The following is a 20,694-nucleotide window of genomic DNA, read 5'->3' as shown; positions in this document are numbered from 1 at the left end:
CACACACAGGTCATTAACGAGACAGAGTCGAGTCATTTAAGCTCCCAGTAAGTGCAAGAGTGGATGCATTTTAAATACGGCAAAAGGCCGTTAAACAGCCCGAGGCATTTCTTTCTATTGTGATTTTTATTGGCAGCAGCCATTTTGGCAAATGATTCACTTTGGATCTCAACACTCAACCAGTATCGGCACTTTTGGAAATTTCCAGGTGATGGACAGAAAAATGGCAGTGAGGGGTAAAAAAAAAAGCCAGGCCCAAAAAAGATTGACTAAAACTTGTGTGCACAAAGTGTGACACACAACTTGACGCTCTGAGCGGAGTGTAAACACATCATCAACTGTGCGGAGGTGAAATAATTTGACAGCAGGACTCCAAATCAAACATCCCCCGGAGCTCGTGTGGTAAATGAGTGAAAGCTCAATGGACACAAAATGTCTCAGAGGGAACCCATTAAACCAATTCAGTCGGGGTGTGTGATGCTCATTCAAGTTCTGGTCTGATTTTTGTCCGAAAAAGGTTGAAACACACAAGAGGAGCCACACCGAGCATATTATTCATCAACCAAATCAAACTTCCCCTATTGAAATGAACTGGAACGCCGTTAATTGGGGCTATATTTATCTCAAATGACAAAATTTACAAATGAGGTTTTGTGGCTGTCTGCGAAATTGAGTTTGCGAGTCTTCAACCAATCTTGGACGCCTATTTTTGGAACTCGCAAAAAAGCCACATTGACTGCCTGCACGATTCACACGTAATCCCGACCGCAAATCTCTTACAATTTCTTTTTTTGAAATCAGTTTTGTCTATTCATACCGAAGCGACTACAACCATCAGGAAGTGAAAGCGGCCTAGCATGTGGGCGGTGGGTGAGTCCACGCGTAAACTCAGCACATTACTTGGAAAAACTTTGCCTCTCTTCTCCTTTTCACTGAGAACTTCACTGAAGCGTTACGGGTTGAAGGTCAATAATAATTCGGGCTCAAGTTTAGCCCTGAAAATCCGAGTCTAAATATCCACGGGCCCGAGGGCTCGTTGGGAGTCACGTTAGTTTTCCCGCCGATGTTTTTCGAGTAAAGTGACATGTTTGAAATGCTTGTTGGAAGGTGAACTACACCCCGTGGCGCTCTTATCTCTTCTCATGGCGAGCCTCGGGCCTCATCAGTCACTAAAGGTATACGTTCTCTTACGTAATGGACGCCGCGGGTCCTTTTATGCTTTCTGGTTCTCATCCGACAGTGTCGGACGCACGCGGGGACAAGTCGGGCTTTAGTTTCTGTTGTCCATCTCCGTGGCAACAGCCCACTTGACTTGATTTGAAAGTTTGTTTGTTTGTTTGAACCCAGGTGAGAACAATGGGAGGAAGAGGCCAATGCCCCCCCCTCCTCCTCCTCTCCCCGTTTTGGTTACACAAAGTATGCCAACAGGATCTTTCTTTATTTCATCATCGGTGACACACGAGTCTTATCATGAGCGTTATTTTGTAATCATGCAATTAATTTTATTTGAAGGTGCAACTGCACAGGAGGAGAGGGTGGACCTCTACTGCCCCCTTGTGTCAGCTGTGAGAATTGACCCTGTGAATCACCAACTCTTGTCCTCAAACACATCAATGGTACAGTTACTTAAGAAGGATGAGACTCGGATAGAATGAAAATGAACGCAATGTACAGAAACTACGGACTACGTCCTTCAACATTTGTAACTTTCATCAAAGTGTAAATAAAAGAAAACAGATGGTCAACAAAACTGTCAGTCAAAGTTTACGTGGGCGCGCCTTTTACCTTAAACAAACGCGGCGTGTGTTTCCAAAGGTGTTATTTTAAAGCAGACACAAATAGCACATGTCTTGGCTAATCTGTCACTTAGACCCAACCCAGAAGGCCAAAGATGAAACCCACCCACGCTTCTCAAACCCTCCTTTGTACCAACAAGCATCTTCACGGTGGTCAAGGTCATCCCCAAAATAGACAATGGACTCATACTGTAGGTACATTGTGGAGAATTGTGAAATGCCCCCCAAGTGTGCCCCGCAACCGTCGAGTCTAATTGGGGGGGGACCTTCAGGAAATGTCCCCAATTACCTTTAAAGTTAAATCTATGAATAGTGTGGCAGCCACAGAGCGCTCTTTCACATCCAGCACAATCACCGTATGCACACAAAGACACGGTTCACCCCAATGAGGGTGTGGTCGACCAGAGGTGGGCCGCCCAAAGTGGGGGTGGGCACCAGTTTGTTTACGTTTTCCAGAAGCAACCGCATGATGATGAATGAAGCCTTGTTAAAAGCGACAACATTCAACAGCACATCTTTGTTTTTGTCGGGCTATGTATAGTGTGTACTTTCTGACCTAACACATTGTGACTGATGCCCCCCCCCCCCCACGCACCCACAAGGGTGGGGGGACATCGCACCCTGGTGGTGAGGATGATTAAACAGGTCGGAGGGGAAGAGTTTTTTTTATTTTATTTTAATTTATACATCCATATTTTTTGAGGGGGGAGACTTGCTCAACAAATAATATTGATTAAATATTCTATAATTATTTTTTATAGTATTTTAGTAATGTTAAATAAGTTGTAATTTCTTTTTTATATATATTTTTTAGAAATAAGCCAAGGCCTAATTTTGCTTTTAAAATTGAATTAAAAATTCATTAAACTGCTGACAAAACAAAATGCTACTATTTCCGATCTTCTATCCTTGTGTGTGTGGTCAGGATTTAATTTGGTCAAGCCAGTGTAACGAACGACAGCCAATTAGGAAGCGACTTTATGGATTGTCCAACACAAACAGAGCAGCAAATGGTTGCGTTGACCGCCACCCAAGTCTTTCTACACGAGAAGGAGAAAAATCCCAATTCCGAATATCCAGAAGTCAAACCCTCCGACAAAAAGCTGACCCCCTCCCCCCAAAAACCAACAAATGGTTGTACAATATGTTCTGGAACAAATGTTGGCAATCTGACGCATCCATCTTTTTGGACTTTATTAACACAATATGTTCATGAGAAAGAATTTGCAATCCAAGCATCGGCAGCGCTTTGCAAAGCCACTCGGGGATCTGTCGGTCATCTGTCATCCATTGTTGGCCTCTAAAACCCAGCGTGGATTCCCCCCCCCCAAAAAAAAAATAATCAGGGGAGGTCTTAAATTAGCCCAGCGCGATTAAAACACGCATCCCATGCTTAATGAGGTGACCTCTGTGGTCATTAAGCAATTGACGCAATCAATAAGGGATCAATGATCACCAGCGGCCTTTGCGGCCTTTGCGGCTTGGAGCAGATGGACGCTGGCCACTTAAGGCTGGAGCGCACTAACGAGGAGCTCTTCTTCTCGCTTTATGACGCAGACAGATGGATTATATGATTGCATGGCTGCTGCCCCCCCCCCCCCCCCCCTTGACTCTCCCCTAAAGCAAAGCTTTTATTTTGCCACCCTGCGGACAAGCAACCGAGGCTAAGCCCAAAAGCCTCAGATTAATGGTTTTCTCTGGATTTATTTGCAAGTAAAAGGAAAATAGAAGGTTGGAAGTTGTTTTGATTGACTTTGAGTACACGTAAATCTTTTTTTTTTTTTTTTCTTCCTCTGGCTGACCCTGGTGTGCCCAGACTTTTTGGGGACAAAAGAGCTAGGCTTTCTGTTCCATCACGCTCCCACCCCCTCCTCCTCTTAAATTTGACTCATTTTAAACTCCCCCCCCCTGCTCAAACCAAACAATCACAACAGCCCCCCCCCCCTCCCCATGTGCCTACTAGCATGCAGTTAAAAAGATGCCATCGGTTCACAGACCAAAAAAAAAAAAACACTCAAGTAAAGGCACCTGCCAAATGACAACTACCAAATTGAATTTGCTGGATGGAATCAAATTGAATTGAGGTTAAAAGATGATTTGTATGTATTTTCGGGAAAGAGCAGTTTTTTGGTTGTCTTGGTGATACAAAAACATATTTTAAACATGCAAACGTAAGGTGCAGTAAAGTTAGCCTGCTAAGCTATTGGCTAATGTTACGTAAACAAACAGTCAAGCATTTCTGTTCACTTAAGGAGGTTTAGAAAAGAAAATATTTCTTTAAATTTGTTATATTTATTTGATAAGTGGTGATAAAAGCGCACAGTAATGTCAGCTGGACTCAAAGCGATACAATACAGTACACTTGATCAGTTTTGTATTAGACAACTGTTGTAGACACTTGATTCATAATTCATTGAAAAAATAGGTTTGACTGAACACTGTGAAGGACAAGTTTTGCATTTTGTTTTTCTCTCTACTTTCAGTGTGGCCTGTTGGAAAGGAAAAAGTCATTTTATGAAACTTGCCCAAATGAATAACGGTGTTATTTTTCTTGGCTAAATCACCTGTAATTAGTCATCAACACTAAATGGCTTTATTCACTGAAAGAACATTTTCCAATCCGTTCGACCCATCATGGGCTTGAACATTTCCCCCCCCAAAAAAAGAAAAAGCCTGTATAGCTGAGCATGTGTTTAAATGGATCACTTTTGGCGGTGATGTCACTGCCCCCCTCCCTCCCCGAAACACACTGGCTGTGTTTCCCCGGTAGCACTGACCAGCTGTCTCTCCTGCTGCTCTCAGCTGATGGAGCACCGAGATGCGGGGGGGGGGGGGTCTGGGGGTCCGACAGCTGAGCAGATGCAGAAAGCTTCGGTGGGTTCGCAGGGGAGGAGCTCTTTCCCAGCCACCCCACCAGCCGTGCAGCAGACCCCCCCCCCCCCACACACACACACACCACACCAGCTGTTATTATGACCACAGCAAAGTTCCATTCGCATCACTCCGGACTAAAATTATCTCAGCGTTAACATGCCTTGAAATGCCCCCCCCCCCCTTGAACTATGACCCCGGACGTGACAAAGAACTGAATTGTTTCGAAAGAGATATTGATCAGCACATTGACATGGAAATACGGAACACACTATGATAGGATCGGGAAAAAAAAGGGGTCAGGACACCTGTCGGTTCGATGGGGATGTCAAGAGACGGAGAGCAAAGGAAACAAATCAATTGAAAAGGTCTCTGAGCAAAATCGATTTACGGAGGGCCTCGCTTGGTTACAACAAATGTAATCAGAATTTAAATGACGTCAGACATAGATGCAAATATCGATGCACTTTTGTGATGTCACTGGAGGATTGGTGTGGGTGAGGGGAGACGAAGAGTGAGCAAGCAAGAGAAGAGTTTTTGTGTTGGGTGGGTGAGTGGTGGTGGGGGGAGGGGGGTCCCAGATGGATAATGGATGGGAAGTGTAGATCCAGCAACGAGCTTGCCTGATGACACAAACGTCCACCTGACACCCAATTGTGATTGAAGTTGATTGGAAAACTAAATAAGAAAATATTAAAAAGAAAAAAAGAAATATAACATATAATAGTATAAAAATATGTATCATATAATATAATATAACAAATATATAATATAAATATATAATATAAAATACTATAGAAAAAAAAATAATCACATTGTTTTAACTGTTACGTATTATTCTGCCCCCTGGTGGCTCAATTCAGAATCAGCAACGCAAACTTTGAACAAAATATTCCATTCAAAAACAAAAACAAATGCTCTGTTTATATGTAGTCAATTTATAGTGGATCATGTTGGCAATCAAATCAAACACCACAACTTTTGTCCTTTGTGTCTCGAGCTGCATGGATTGAATGCAAAGGTTAAGTATCGAAGTCATTGATTTGAGCTCAGGCCTGAGCGAGCGCATAAAAAGCCATTTGTGCAGCGACTGGTGGATTGATTCTCGTTTTCATCACCCGCCGTCGGACCGGTGGCGTAAAAAATGCTCATGTATTATTCTCAAATTTTAATGTCAAAGCTTTTGACTACAGTACGTGTATCCTGCAGGATTTCCCCGGCCGGTGGCCTCTCGCAGGTGGCCGAGCAGCTGTCAAAGCGCTTTTGGGACCTCACAGGCAGACAAAGGCCGAGCAACACCTCGACAGTCTGCTCACGCTTTGGTGTGAGAGCGCAGGAACATGCCCGCTGAGGAAATTCATTTGGACTCTCGCACCAAGCACCTGGCTGAGACCAGGACAGAGGTGAGGGCACACATCAGAGTCAAGACCAAAAATGTTGCCTTTGTGAGGGAAGGGGACAACAGCTGCGGAGAACTAACCAGGAAGTCACTCCACTTCATTAACCACCCAGCAGGAGAGAAGCTCACCTCCCTCCTCCAACGCTTTCCATCAGTCTTCCCTCAGAGCTCTCGTTTGACTGGCAAACTTTAGATTTAGCACGAGCTGACCCAGACGTTAGAAGCCCCGCCCCTTTGCGCATCGATCACTTCATGATGGTCTCGTTCGGCGAGTGATGTCCGGGTCGCCCCTCAGCTCCACAAAAGAAAACACCTGTTAGAATCTTCTTAATCCTCAACAGCAGCCCTGTTCTCGAGAGTATTTGGAGTGGGCCCCAAATCTAATCCACAAGGGTGGGGGGGGCACGGGGCCAAGGCCAGCGCAGATTAGACCCCCACCACCAACCCGTATTTCGACAAGGATTTCAGTCGGCCCCTTAATCCTCTGACTCGGGCGGGGGGGGGGGACGACGACACATCCACCTTCCCCCAAACCTAATGAACATGTCTCCTTGTTGACCAATCACAGAGCACGTCCAGGCTGACTTCCTGTTATTACCCCCCCCCCACAAACGCACTCTTTCTCCCCCTTCCCAGGACTGAAAGCCTGCCTATTGATTTGTTGATTTCTCTCCTTTTGTCTGAGGTCGGCCAAGTGCTAACGAGACAACCGGGGTCCGAGGCCCGGTGCCAGGACTTTTGGCATGGGAGATTATAGGCCTGATCTGGGCATCTAGCTCCCCCCCCCTCTCATGTCGCCAGAGAGGTCTCTTCCTGGCCCAGAGTGGAAATATAAAGACATGCTGGTTCCTTCAAGTGGTCCATAAAATAATTATATTATTCTACTGTTGTTTAATTAGATGAAATATACAGTACAGTAAGGTGTGATGAGCAAAAGCTAACCAGGGACCTCAATGAGAAAATAAAGTTCATAACATATGATTGATTGAATTTTGATCAAACTGCAAAAATACAACTTGACTGAAAAGAAAATTCTAAAGCATTTTATTTTTTATTGTGTTGCAACTAACTGCACTACTGTCACGATATTCATAAAGCGTACTTTGTCTCCATCTAGCGGCCGATATTCACTTCACAATACAAGCTTCATTGCATTACAAAAAAAGACTTGAACATGATGTTAAAATTGTGTACAGCCATAAATACAGTCAAGGGGCGGTGTAAACATTTTTACTCAAGTAAGAATATTGCTACTTTACAAAAATGGGACTTGAGTAGATGTAAAAATGACCATGGAACTGCTATTTTGATATTCTTGTGCTCCGCCAAAACAAATCAACAAGAACAACAATCATGAGAACGTCTACTCACCGTAACGTGTCTTCTCGACTTACGCGTCGAGCTTTAGCGGATCTTTCAGACGACAAGCTTATTTTTGGGGTCAATAAAAAGTGACCACGAGTTTCGTCCAACTTTTGACAAGGCCGCAATCAGACGGCTTGTGGTCGCGTGACTTCCTGTCTGACGTCAAACGGCGCTCGAGCAGGTACGACTCAAAAATTCAAAACCATCGCGCAAGCATATATTCATCAATACGTAGCCAATGAAATATCGGTCAAACTCAAGGGCTAAAAGTATAAATGCATGAAATATCTAGCAAGAAGTTCAAAATTGTTTTTTTTAATATTTCCTTTGTAGTACACAAGTTAAAGCAATGCTAAAAATCCTTCATAGGAAGTCAAATACAAACAAAAAAAACGAGGACAAATACGCTTCGACTGATTTGGCTTTTTATTGGGAAGAATAAGGCACTTGAAATATTGCTGGCAGGAGGAGAATTTTATAGTTTGCTGTCTCCATCCATCCATCCATCCATCCATCCATCCATCCATCCATCCATCCATCCACGCATCCTTTAGCTAAACCGCTTGTCTCGCTGTATATATAAAAATATCAATTCCTTTCTCAATTCAATTAAAAACATGTGGCCACTTTCACAGTACATTTCTAACTGAGTTGTCATCTGATTGACAGCATCGGCTGGACTTGTGTCAAGGCAACGTTTCAATTAATGAAGAAAAACATGCAAAGAGAAGTAAGCTGAACAATTTGAGCTCAAAGTAACAGCCGAATTGTTCCTATGTCAGACATACAAAACATCATTTGACACAGAACTGCTTTCATTTGGTCGCGCTATTGACAAACACCAACCAGGCAGGCTATTGGCGCACGCTGAGAAGAAGACGAGATGATTGATCTCCAACTTGTCACTTCTACTCTGGAACGATTTTGTCACAAGGCAGCAGAGGAGTGACGCCTTCTCTCTTGGCACATTCATTCTGAAAGTCAAGCAAATCATGCATCATTCCAGAACCAGAGCACCAAACATTGATTTATGGGAGTAAAACTGATTCTGAAATTTGATACTTTAATAGTAATCATATTTTGAAGTTGTCTCTCAACAAAAATGCATTTCTTTTGTATTTCTTGTGTGATTGAGAAAAAAACGCCAGTCATTTTGCAGTTACCCCTAAAGTCCACAAGGTGGCAATGTTATAAACGGAACTGTTCGGTTACTGTAAAGAAAATTCAATAACTATAAATAGGAATGTATTGTATGACATTAATTGTCGTGCATATGAATTTTAATTTACTACTAAGAAAATATTTCATTTTTCAATGAAATATTGAGGACTACAATAACTGAAATATTCTTTTCTAAATCAAATATAACAAGCTGTTTCAGTGCTTGCCACTGTATCAGAACTTTGCGTGTACCATGTATTTGACGACGTTGATATGATACGGGATGCCGCCCATCTTCTCACACTTGGCAATGTTGGCCCTCTCGGGATCTCCGGCGGCCAAAACAGGAGCGTCGGCATCGGCCTGCGGCGCAAAAAACAATACAAATCGATTTTCAGTTTATTTTTTTACATGTGCCTCACTTCCATATTGTATAGATTTACATATTTATTCCTCACAACCTTTTTTAAGTATTTCTATAAACAGACAACTTTACGCCCGGCGCCCCTGAACCCAAACACTCACAGGGTCCAGTTCTCTATGGATGGCCAGAAGGTCCACCATGCGGTCAGTGAACCCGGAGGCAAAGTTCTCTGGGTTGATTGCCACGAAACACTGACCCTGCCAAAACACACACACACGCACGCACACCACTTGATTTTGACATCACCAGTTCAAGGCCCCCACTGCAAATAGTCCAAATTGGTTCAAAGGTCAGGTGAATTTGCTTAACCTACCAAATCTGCAACCTTGTCGGTCACTTTCCATGTGCGGACGTGTTTGCTGTACTTGGCTCCGGCCAGGATACCGCAGAACACTTCTACCATCATACCAAGGCCGTAACCTTTGTAGCCTCCTAACAACACACATAATAAAGTTCAGTTCCTCGTTGGACACTTAATTAGGTACACACCAATGAGATCCAATGCAAGAAGTGCCTTGAAAGCTTTTAGTAGTGGATCAAATAAATAAACATAAATAAATAAACATGACCCCTCCCCATGCATACATAGGGGGGGGGGGGGGGTCATGTTTATTTTGATCATAATTCCTAACATAAGGGTCAATGTTTTGTCAATAAAAAACTCGATGGAACATCCGGGCAGACCTGTGGCCTCGCTGCCACCGATGGGAACCAATCCTCCTCCGTTCAGAACTTTCTTAGGGTCGGTGGTGAGCTTGCCCTTGGGGTCGCAGCCCCACCCCTCTGGGATAGTGTCGCCGCGACGGTCGTGCAACTCCACCTGTGTCCACAAGGAGGGGTGGGGGGGGGGGGGAGTGTCACGCCATGGAAGTTCCTTGTTTTGGTTTGAGTGTCCTCACTTTTCCAAGGGCGACCGCCGATGTGGCCATGTCCAAAACGAAGCTGTCGCCATTTTTGGACGGAGCTGCCACGCTGATTGGGTTGGTGCCTAAGGTGCACTACAAAAAAAAAAACACCTCAGCTTCGGAAAGAAATCTTATCAAATGATTTCTCATTCAGAAGAATGTGCTCACCTCTTTTCCACGTGTGGGGACCACCAGAGGGGACGTGTTGGTGAAGGACATTCCCTGTCATGAGAAGTTTGTTTAGAAAAAAACAAACGAGACGGCGGTTGGACTCGGAGACGTTTTGGACTCACGATCATGTTCTCCTTCAGAGCTAGCATGGCGTAGTGGCCGGCAATGCCGTAATGGTTGGAGCCTACAAGATACATATGATGTATTATCAGGGGGAAAAGAAGATTGAATTGACAAAAAAAAAAAAAAAAAGAATTGTTTTTTATCAAGGCTAACCCACCGTGCGCCACCACCCAGCCGATCCCGACTTCTTTGGCCTTCTTGATGGCCAAATTCATGCAGAAGTTCCCCACCACGGGTCCCAGGAGGTTCTTCCCGTCCACGAGGGCCGTGGCCGGACTCTCCTTTTCCACCACAGGCTCCCCATCCTTGGCGCAGATTCCCGTCTTAACGTCTTTCACGTACATATCTGTCGGGGGAAAAAATAGTCCAAAGTGATATTTCAATGGGCGCGGCCTAGTGAGTGACATCACGAGTCAACCTGCGCGTGAGCTCCTGCGCGTGAGCCGCGGCCCACGACAGCCCACTGACCCATCCTGTTGAGTCCGTGGCTGTAGTGACCCCTGTGGTCGCCCTCCACCAGAACCTGGGCCAGGCTGCGGGCGTGATGCTGCTTGGTGCCCACCGCCATCATGCACCTCTCGATGAAACCCTGCACCTCCGTCTGGCTGATCAAACACCTACGCACAAGCCGAGAGAGACACAAGTCAAACGCTGAGGAGTGCATGGGGTTCATTCAAAAAGGAATACAAGACTCTGGCGAGAACGCAATGTACATCTGCGGTCCTGCAATGCACATCTGCGGTGCTGAAATGCATCCAAACAAATGATCACGACGTTACATAACAGTCTGACTGTAAATCGTCTAAAGTTGGCGTGATGCTCATCAAAGCATATCACATGACTTGCATGGGACAGAAAGTCCTTTCTTTGACTTTCTTCACCATCCGGCAGTCACATGGAAGCCCTCAAAAGTGCTTCTGATTTTTATCGGTCATCAGCTGCAGAACCGCCAACTCAGCAAAATGGAGTAAAGAAAACAACAACTTTATTCTCAGATCATCCCTTTTACCCAACAAAATACGTACATGATGTCTTTCATTCTCCAAAAAGTAGGAATTTATTCTCATAATATTGCTCATCTTTTTCCCTATTGGAAAAATAAAATATATAAATATCTTAAAATATAGCATATATATAAATATGTATTAAATATAGAATAAAATACAATTAATATTATCGGCCCCGTTTCTCTTTCTTTTGTCATTTCCGTAAACAAGCGCTGGTAGAAAGGAAAGTTTGCGCCGTTATAGGAGTGAATTAATTAATTAATTCAAGCGGCCTCGACGTTCAAATTCAGCGCACACAGTCTTAGATGGATAGAAGGAACTGCAAGGTCTCCACGTATGGATGGATGGTGTCATGTTGGTGACTAGCTCCAAGCTCCAGCGCCTTTTTTTTTTTTTCCCTTCTGCTCTCCACGTTCCACAAAAACATTCCTAATCTGGGCTCCTCCTCAAAAGGCCATCAAACAGTTGTGCTCTTTCCCTGCTTGTCACATGTTTGACGAACGCCAGACGCAGCCTGTTATGTCACCGAGAAGAAGAAGAAGCGCTAAAACAGAACAATAACAAACAGACAAACACAAAGGTGCTAATAACCACCTGAAACCTTTCAAGGCCTTTCTGCCTGCGTCCTTCTATTGTTTTCTTTTTTTTAGGGGAGGGGGGGGGCTTGGGAAAGTCATAACTTTAAGGAATGCGTACGATTGGATCCAGATGTGAACTGTGGAGAAAGTTGGCAAAGACAAAACCAGATCGTCTTCAAATAAAAATATTTGTTCTCCAGTGTTTCCTTTCACTGGTAATCATGTGACTTTGCTCACTGATACAAACTAAAAAAAAAATGGTGAGAAGCTTGCAACGACTTCAGAAAAAAAAAAAAAACACCCCTTCCTTCGATTCTAAGTTGCTTTATTTTCAGTGGACGCTCCCCAAACAATACAGAATCGAATGCTTTGTATTGTATTGATCAAAGTTGACTTATCACAACAGGGTTTTGTTTTTTTGGGTGAGGGAGTTCAAGTTGACACATTTGGTTTTTGTTACAACATCACACCAACACAGGGAACGCACACACGTGTGTAACATGAGCCCCAGCAGCAACAGGATAGGGAGGGGAGGGGGGCGGGGTCGGGGGGTTCACTCTAATGTATAGCAGCCCTTTTGGCACCATCAGGGTCCCCGTGGAAATTTACGCAATAACTTACAGAAGTCAAGAGGTAAAGATAGATACACTCATACATTTTTGCCTATAGGAAGGAACCTGTGAACAAAAGAACTTTTCTTTTTTTTTTTTTTTTTAAAGGGCTGTACGTTTAAGTTTGCCCTGAGGATCGGGCGTGACATCCCCCACCCGCCTGACACTGCTGCTATTTAGCAAAGCTCTGCTAAAAAACTTGGAAAGAAAGAAAACAGGACTCATGTGATAAACTCAAAAGCGGAATGGAAAAACGCTTCACATTATATAGAACAATATGTCCGTCAAAAGGTCGCCAAAGTCGACAAACTCAAAATGTTGGTACACCGGCTCCCTCTTGTGGTAGGACAAACCATCACTGAATTAAATATAACTAAGCATAATGATACACCAGCTCAATTTTTTTTTAATCCAACAGAGTTCTGTTGTCAATCTTCTTTTTTTTTTTTACAGTATATTTCGATTGAACCTTTTCGACATATTTGTCATCAAATGTTTACTTGTGTGCATTTTTTAAAATTTTATTTGCATCTTTTATTTTTAGTTAATCATTATGTAAGTGCAATACTTTTCTAATTTTAAACTCCGTGTTAATGTTCAAACCGTGCAAAAGCGTGTTCCTCCAGTGTGGCGGACGTAAGGACTTTTTTTTATGACAAGCAACCAAGAATTAAAAACATACAACAACCCCGTTGCGCACTAAACACCCACACGACGCAGCAGCAACACGTGAGAACGAGTCGAGAGCGCATAATGTTGTCCGAACACTTAGGCCTACTACGCTACTGTAACATTCGAATGTCTTCTACTTGGTGTCAAAGGTTTGACTGAGCTCCATGTGTCGTTCCACGAGCGAACTGAATTTTGTCAGTCATGCCATTGGTGTGTGACAGAAGAAAGCCAACACCCCAGGAAGTTATCAGGGTCGTAAAATTACAACAATATGACCAGAGGAAGCAAAAATACAGAAGTTGGCAAAACCAAACACACTTGAATGTTTGCACCAAAGTATGATTGCGATGCAAAGTGAGATCTTACAAAAGTCACCTTGGAGTTGACCTTAAAATGATCCAAAAAGGTCGCTCGCTCGCTCACCTGCTCATGTTGCCTGCCGTGTGTTGTTGTGAGTCCCTCCGATGCAAAAAGACAAAAGGAAGACTGGAGGCCTGGCTTCTGCTCTTGTGTTGTCTTCACTTGGCTCCAACTTGCACTTCCAGCTTTGGAGACCTTGGCCACGCCCACCCGGGGGTCATGTTTTATCAGGTATGTGTGTGTGTGTGTTGAATGTGGGTGTGTCCCGTGTAGGAGTGTCGTTACACTGGCGGGCCTTATGGTGTGAAGGTATTACGTAAACTGGAGCTGCTGTTGATCGATAAGATGACGCTTCCTTTCGACTCAAAAGCATGCCAAGAACAAAGTTGTTGGGTTTTTTTTTTTACAGCCTCAAATAATTAGCAAAGTTGACTAACTTGAGAACACAAAGTATTTTTTGGGACTTGCGGTGTACTTGTTATTGCTAACACAGTTCAGAAAATATTTGATGAGGGGTTTTTTTTTTTTCTTGCCAGCTTTTGACACTGACGACCTTTGGCAGTCGTTTGAAAATACACGTTGTGGCGCCCACTGGTGGATTTATTTCTCATTACAGCCTGTTAAAGTTTGAGTTGAAAGAACTGCTGACAACTTTGCGATGATATTTACTGAAGACTTTTGCATCAATGGCGGACGGGGGGGGGGGCATGTTGGTTTCGGGTTTATTGATAAAAAATGAGGAAATGAGCATGTGACTTGTTTAAACAGCCCCATTTGGATTAGATCAAAACGACTCTGCAAGATGTTAAAATACTGAAAAGGGGAAGAAGAAAATGTCTCATGAACAACAGGAATGATTGTGCAGCAGCAAGACTTTTTTTTTTTTTAAAGAATCAATTGAATGGGCCCTTTCATTGGGAACTGTTGAGAAGTCTCCCAGTTAAACGTGAAGGAACGAGGCGGGGAAAGAGAGCGGAAATACGCTATCAAGTGACATTTTGGAGTTTGCCTTCATTTAAAACACATAAGACACTTCATTAGGGACACCTGCTAAAAAGTAATCCTATCTAAATTCCAAATCGATCAAGTTTACTCTCCTTGCAAAGATCAAAATGTTTAAACCTTGATAGATGCTGTGAAAGTGGTTTTCTGAAAAAGTTTTGTGAATGTTATTGTGATTTGGTGGCAATTCTAACATTTAAGATACCAATTTCTTGAACACAAAAGGTGAAGCAACACATGTTGAAAGATAACATGCATTCTTGGTCCTCTGTGGAGAAGCCTAATGATAAAAAAAATGACTAATCATAAACATTTACTGAGGAGCTGAGGTAAGTTCATGTTCATGCAAAAAATGTTCACTTTGTGAGCGACATGAAAGATAGCAAAAGTTGTTTTCAATCAATCTTTCCCTTTTTTCTCCTCACCATCCACTTATTATATTTTGATTCATGTTAGAGAATGTTCAAAAAAAAAAAAACCGCAAGTGGTGTATATTTTTGCCCCAAATGTTAGCGGACAACACCCAGAATCAACATTTGAACACGCTGCCTTCTTCCAGCGGCAAGCCTGTAATTGTCCTCACGCCAGACATCTGCAACAATTTTCCCGCCGCCGCAAAAAGGGCAAAATAGAAAGTTGCAGGCCCGAAGCTGTCATTTGCTCGTGTATAAATAAAGAGGGCAGCTCAAGAGAGGTGGTCTAATAGGAGTTGAACGCTGGGAGGTCAGACTAGAAGGATGCCCAGCTCGTAACACGGTCCACCTTTGCAGAAACATCTGGACAGAGACATTTAAGTACCTTGACGTACTTTTTTTTTTTTTCAGTTTGACAAATGACCAAATTGCCGCGACACATCACTTTTCGAACAAACGGGGCACCGTGGCTGTCGGGAATATCGCGTGACGTCATTTTTGAGCAGCTGACACCTTCTATGTATAAAGTATAGCTCCACATTTGGACTGGCCCGGGAATGAAAACGTTCCCGGATTCGTGTAAGTGGCAGTTGGAAAGCAAAGCAGGGTGTAGGTACATGAGCAGAACCGCAAGAACTCAGACTTTACATCCAGCCCAGTCCAGTTGGAAAGGAAGGAAAGGCATCAACAGTAAATAAAAAAATAAAAAAAAGTGTTGACATTTATATATAATAAAAAATGTGTTGAAAATTATATTTATGTTAAAATGATGTAAAAAATATGTCATGTATAAATTTGGTAAAAATTATGAAAATAATAATGATAAAAATACAGCATATAAAAAAATTATGTTCAGCATTGCACTGAATTGACTGGATTTATTAAAAGTCAACAAGAAAATGGACAAAAAAAAGATAATATAATGCGTCCAGGGTATCCTCAATAAAATCGACACAAATTAGTCATCGAATAGCTGAGCCAATTCTCACTTAACCCATCGAAATTTTTAACAGCAATCCAAGTTGAATGTATTCACTTTTTCTTTTAAAGACCGCTAATTGAATTAAATCAGCTGTTAAATGAAAGTTTTGAGAAATCTTTTGCATGTGTCAGATGTCATTTGTTGGTGATGGCGTCTCAATGAATACATGACTTCTGGATTTCCTTTTTCGACCTAAAATGATTCCTTACTTAAATCGGTTTCGTCTCTTTAAAATACAAACTCATGCTAGCAAAAGTGTAATATATCTTTAAGGCTTAAAGAGATTGTTGCCCCGTCCTTCATTTATCACAATAATAAATCTTTGGCGTCCATCTTGACTAAAAATGTTTCAAAAGCGATAATCGGGTTCAGTCGTGGGAAGGAAATTCATAGACGACGGACGGACGGGGCTGTATAAATACAATAAATATATATATATAACATATTTGAAGAACGGCAGCTTCCAAATTTATGCCACTAAGGAATGCCACAATAGCTCAAACTCTGGGTTTCGGTCACGGATCCAAATTTGCTTGGAATTTTTTTTAAAACGTTGCTATTCATGTTTCTCTCTCTGAGGGGTGAACTTCATTCCGTTTAAAAGAAAAATCTACTTTGTCGCCATGTTGAGGTATCGTTTACATCTTTTTTGGGTGTGTGTGGACAATTATCGGTGGATTTTCGTCATTTGTGGCAGGGCTTCGTCCCAATTTCCCATCAATCGGGGAGGTTGGCTGCAAAATTGTAGTACCGCTGCATGGCTAGCCAAATAGAATCATGAAAAAACTGCTGAGCTCAGCACAAAACTAGACCTGCAGCACGCTAGACTACCTTCCCATCACGTCACTTCCCCTTCAAATCAAAATCGCCGAAAACAAAAATGGCCTTGCTCGTTTTGTCCGGTCCGTCTACCAGCTGAAGAGTTTCAGGAAATTCTGTAGGCCGTCCTCTCCGAGGAAGTCGAAGGAGCCCTGAGAGGAGCCCAGGTGGACCAGCAGGAGCACCAGGAGGGCCACGGCCAGGAGAGGAATGAGAAGGTTCCAGCCGGCTGCCAGGATGTTGTACCACTTGGCTTTATCCGAGCACTCCTGGGCCAGCTGCAAGTTACCCTGTGTCTTCTGATCACGGGCCTAATTGGGGCAGAAAAAAAACAAAAACATGATTAATCTGCAGTTTGGGCAGAAGTGGAAAGTAATCCAACCCAAATCCAATTTTGTAGTATAAATAGCTAACTGGCTATGTTAGCTATAGCCTAGCATAATGCTATAACACAGTTCTTGTTTTAAAACTATTGTTTTGGTTGAGATTAAAGTTGGGGCTCATGAGATGCTTCTACAGATAAGCAGTCAGGTCTGGCTTCTGGTTTAGGATCAGAGCTAGGATTAAGTTTGATACTAACAGTAGGACTTGGCTTGGGGCTAGCGCCAGCGACATGAATTTTGGTTTTTGGTTTTAGGACAAGCGTCCTGCTCCTACAGACTGAGTTCTGGGTTTAGGCTTTCTCGGAGCAAATCCCTTCCAATCTTTTCAAAGCTCTCAGGTTCAAGGCCGTTACAGCTGTTTCATTTCGGAGTAACCCAAGCTTGGTCGTCTTCTTCCTCCCTCTCTAATTTCTCTTGAGCACTCGCCCACCAAGAACATGGCAATTACGCCATTTTTAACCACCCGGATGAAGCCGCTCAACATCTTTAATTAGGCACTCCTGGCCTAAAAAAAAAAAACTTCTTCTTTTTGGCTCTTGTGTTTCGAGGACCTGATTTCTCCGATCAAAGTGAGCCTTAGTGTCAAGATCTGGACGACCTGTATACGGAACTGGAATCTTCTTGTTTGTTGAATTAAAAAAATATATATAATAATGGTACATTTAATCCAAATGACAAAACATGAGGATGGGGATCATGCTCTCCACCAGTCCTCCTTCAAATGAACTTTTCTTCACAAGCCAGCATATTTACTATCGGGGATTACCTTGATGGAATACAGGAGCGCCATGAATCCCAGGCAGCAGAAGTTGACATACATGGTGTTGCACAGAGACCAAAAGATGTAGTCCCGAGGCGGGTTCTCGTCCACGTTGCCCATGTTGATGGCGGTGGAGCCGGCCGCTTTCCGGGCAGACTTGCAGTTGGTGAGTGGGGTGCAATCGGAGGGGTAATTGTACGAATGGTGGTACGAAAGGTTGTCCATGGTCGGGGCAATTGGGTCCTGGTAGATGTTTGGCTTTTGGGGAAGCGAACGAGGAGATTCAGTGGAAAGGAACCCCCCCCGAGCAAGAGCTTTTATACGGGCCAGTGAAAAGGGAGGCGACTGGGCACGGTTCTTTCATATACGCCAACTCTGTCATTATGTGGTCACCCTGACAGAGCCTAAAAACAGCACAAGCAGAAATCTTCCAGGGAGAAGATGGAATTTTTTTTTCTTTTCTTTTTGCAGGTTTAATGAGCAGGTGGGGGTCAGATGGGAGCAATGATTCAAAACATGATCAGAAAATGTCTTGACTGTGTCTGATACCTCAACAGAACTCAATTCAGGTGACATATGACCAACTGCCTACTCACTTTTCAATTGATCTGAAAATATTGTCGAATAGATGTCAAACTTACAAACAGATGAAAGTAGAGTTTAGCAACACCACCCCCTGCTGGTCAGTCACTGGCAGTTTCATATAACGTGGCATTGGGCACACCGTGGTCACTTTGGCGACTTAGTATTTTTAAAATAGCAAGTAAATATTAATGATTGGAACAATGTGCTTTTTTATGACTGCTACTTTGTTTTGTTATATTTACTGAAGTGTGAAGTGAACACAAACTCGTCGAAGAGCAGACAAAGCTAGGTTAAGGTTAAATGTCTATATAAAAAAAAAATTTGAACTGGCATTGGCAAGGTACATCTTCTTCAACATTTACCAAACACATTTACCATCTTTGTTTCCTCACCAAAAACGGTATGGCCCAACCCCTGTCGCAACAGAACTGTGGCAGGAACCAAGGGACAAGATGTTTTAACAGGAGGTTCATAAATAAATAACATTTAGTCAGAATACAACATGAAATAAAAAATGAGCAAGTTTTTGTGCCTTTTGCACGTTTCAAACATACAAACATGTTTATTGGTCATATAAGGGAAGGTGACACCCTTCGAATTTACACCCGGCGGCGTTTTGCATTAGAAACCAAGAAGGCATATACAAGGACCGTAACGAAGATAGAAAGGCCGAAAAAGCACAAGGCAAGGAGGTTGAATCTTTTGGCAGTATAGGCGTGCTTTTGGGCTCCCTCCATGTCTCCCAACAATTTCCGGTCTCTGGCCTGAAATCGCAAACAAAATATATTCAATTTCGCATTTAAAAAAAATAATTGTAATTTAAATTTTAATCGACTAGCAATTAAAAGTAAGGATTTTATTAAGAACCCAGACATATGAATTTCTGAAGAAAATGACTCCAAACAAACACAAGAAAAAGAGAAATATAAAACCAGTGCCAATCTCACCTTGATGGAGAAGATGAGTGCCACAAGTCCCAAGCAGAAAGGATTCCCCATGTAGACAAAAGAGAAGAGGGACAAGATGATGTAGTCACGCGGCGGGGGCTCCGTGTTCTCATCCGACGTATCCACCTGGACCACGGCAGAACCGGCGAGCTGGTCGGGGGCCCCGGCGGAAGTGGAGACGGCTGCGGCTGGGCTAGCTTTCGTCTCCATGGCGTCTCAAAGTTCAACTCAAAAGTGCGTTTCCTACTTTTCCTTTTTAAGTGAGCTTCTTTGTAGGCGAGAGGAAATAAAGTAGCGGGTAAGGAACATTGTGAACACAATGCATTGTAAAACTGGTTCTGCTTTCGAAACCGATTTCCCAATAGGAAACATTGATGAACTGTCAAGGCTACGTTTGAAGTAACATTTTGCGTAAAATACACATTTCACTTTTTGATGCAATCTCACTTTCAAAACCCAAATATTGGCAGTACAGTGTTCGGGTTCTGAAAGGCCATGTAAGCACACACATTTTGTTTTATGATAAGAAGGCCAGTGCATTGATATCTAATGAAGTGACTTGGTAATTCAAATCCCTAGATACTGTTCTCTGATTGGAGGCCAATGCAGATTTAAGATTGCATTTGATTGGTCAATATTAGCACACGATTCCATATGCAATTATTGCACGAATTTGTGCACACAATTATGATATTTGGTCATTCTATAGATCTTGAGCGGCCTTAGTTCAAAGTATCCCTCCCTCCTTGGCTAGTTCGACTGGTAATGCACTTCTAGGTCCATTGACTTCAACATAGCGGTGTTATTTCTGTAGCACTTGGAGATTCTTTTATGAAAAGCGCTTTACAAATCAAATGTATTGTTATTGTTAAACATATACGAATACGTGCCATTCCATTCCAGCATTCAAATTTCCGCAGCAAACACTTTTCTATGGCACTTACGTTTGGAGTTGAGGCTTGAGCGCACCTGCTCCCCAAATTGTTCTGGCTTTCTCTTCCGGGGCGTCCACCCACACCGACGCTGGTCTGTTTTTGGCGCTCCTTTTTATTGTTATTGTCGTGGAGATTAGTGATGTGCTTTCCAGTTCTTTGAAAAGAACTGAATCTTTAGAATCGGTTCACTCAAAAGATTCGCTCAAACGAATAAATCAAATAATCAAAAATCACCGTCAAAGCTTTCACGGAAAGTGAAAAGTGCCACACACACACTGATCCTTTTTTTTTTATATATATAAATCAAATCATCAAAAATCATGGTCAAAGCTTCACGGAAAGTGAAAAGTGCCACACCCGCCATCACCCCCACTTTCTGATTCGCTGTTTGATCTGTGACGTCACTCGGACACCCCATTGGGTAC

At 42.9% G+C, this 20,694-nt stretch overlaps 3 protein-coding genes and 1 long non-coding RNA gene across 4 annotated transcripts in view; all 4 read right to left on the bottom strand.

Moving 5' to 3' along the window:
- LOC147055123 (uncharacterized) overlaps positions 1 to 7,586 on the bottom strand; it is a 42,852-nt gene extending 35,266 nt beyond the window's left edge. The window contains exon 1 of the long non-coding RNA XR_015066335.1: positions 7,438 to 7,586. This is a non-coding gene — a long non-coding RNA (uncharacterized LOC147055123). The remainder of the gene's footprint in view (positions 1 to 7,437) is intronic.
- Positions 7,587 to 7,839: 253 nt separating this feature from the next.
- On the bottom strand, positions 7,840 to 13,662 carry LOC147055122 (uncharacterized). Its single transcript, XM_085915172.1, has 11 exons — positions 13,507 to 13,662; positions 10,684 to 10,832; positions 10,373 to 10,561; positions 10,215 to 10,276; positions 10,090 to 10,143; positions 9,916 to 10,014; positions 9,701 to 9,836; positions 9,330 to 9,448; positions 9,118 to 9,213; positions 8,845 to 8,955; positions 7,840 to 8,405 (listed from the first exon to the last, which is right to left on the bottom strand). The coding sequence occupies exons 1-11, from the start codon at positions 13,512 to 13,514 to the stop codon at positions 8,340 to 8,342; spliced, it is 1,089 nt and encodes a 362-aa protein (XP_085771298.1). The 5' UTR covers positions 13,515 to 13,662; the 3' UTR covers positions 7,840 to 8,339.
- Positions 13,663 to 15,792: 2,130 nt separating this feature from the next.
- On the bottom strand, positions 15,793 to 18,027 carry LOC147055121 (interferon-induced transmembrane protein 5-like). Its single transcript, XM_085914913.1, has 2 exons — positions 17,809 to 18,027; positions 15,793 to 16,970 (listed from the first exon to the last, which is right to left on the bottom strand). The coding sequence occupies exons 1-2, from the start codon at positions 18,025 to 18,027 to the stop codon at positions 16,749 to 16,751; spliced, it is 441 nt and encodes a 146-aa protein (XP_085771039.1). The 3' UTR covers positions 15,793 to 16,748.
- Positions 18,028 to 18,518: 491 nt separating this feature from the next.
- Positions 18,519 to 20,430, bottom strand: LOC147055120 (interferon-induced transmembrane protein 1-like). Its single transcript, XM_085914492.1, has 3 exons — positions 20,279 to 20,430; positions 19,335 to 19,602; positions 18,519 to 19,151 (listed from the first exon to the last, which is right to left on the bottom strand). The coding sequence occupies exons 2-3, from the start codon at positions 19,542 to 19,544 to the stop codon at positions 18,987 to 18,989; spliced, it is 375 nt and encodes a 124-aa protein (XP_085770618.1). The 5' UTR covers positions 19,545 to 19,602; positions 20,279 to 20,430; the 3' UTR covers positions 18,519 to 18,986.
- Between the last annotated feature and the right edge of the window lie 264 nt (positions 20,431 to 20,694).

Source organism: Syngnathus leptorhynchus, chromosome 6 (genome assembly GCF_054491065.1).
Source record: "Syngnathus leptorhynchus isolate UIUO chromosome 6, UIUO_Slep, whole genome shotgun sequence".
NCBI classification, from domain to species: Eukaryota; Metazoa; Chordata; class Actinopteri; order Syngnathiformes; family Syngnathidae; genus Syngnathus; species Syngnathus leptorhynchus.
This window is presented reverse-complemented; position numbering and strand designations above follow the sequence as displayed.

Bases quoted from the DNA above. Each gene is read 5' to 3' on its own strand.
- LOC147055122 (XM_085915172.1), bottom strand. The intron at 10,015-10,089 runs GTGAGCACATTC...TTTTTTTTGTAG, and splicing joins TCCCCACACGTGGAAAAGAG to TGCACCTTAGGCACCAACCC. The intron at 9,449-9,700 runs GTCTGCCCGGAT...GTGTGTTGTTAG, and splicing joins CGGTGGCAGCGAGGCCACAG to GAGGCTACAAAGGTTACGGC.
- LOC147055121 (XM_085914913.1), bottom strand. From the start codon at position 18,027: ATGGACAACCTTTCGTACCACCATTCGTACAATTACCCCTCCGATTGC. The intron at 16,971-17,808 runs GTAATCCCCGAT...TGCCCCAATTAG, and splicing joins CGCTCCTGTATTCCATCAAG to GCCCGTGATCAGAAGACACA.
- LOC147055120 (XM_085914492.1), bottom strand. From the start codon at position 19,544: ATGGAGACGAAAGCTAGCCCAGCCGCAGCCGTCTCCACTTCCGCCGGG. The intron at 19,152-19,334 runs GTGAGATTGGCA...TTGCGATTTCAG, and splicing joins CACTCATCTTCTCCATCAAG to GCCAGAGACCGGAAATTGTT.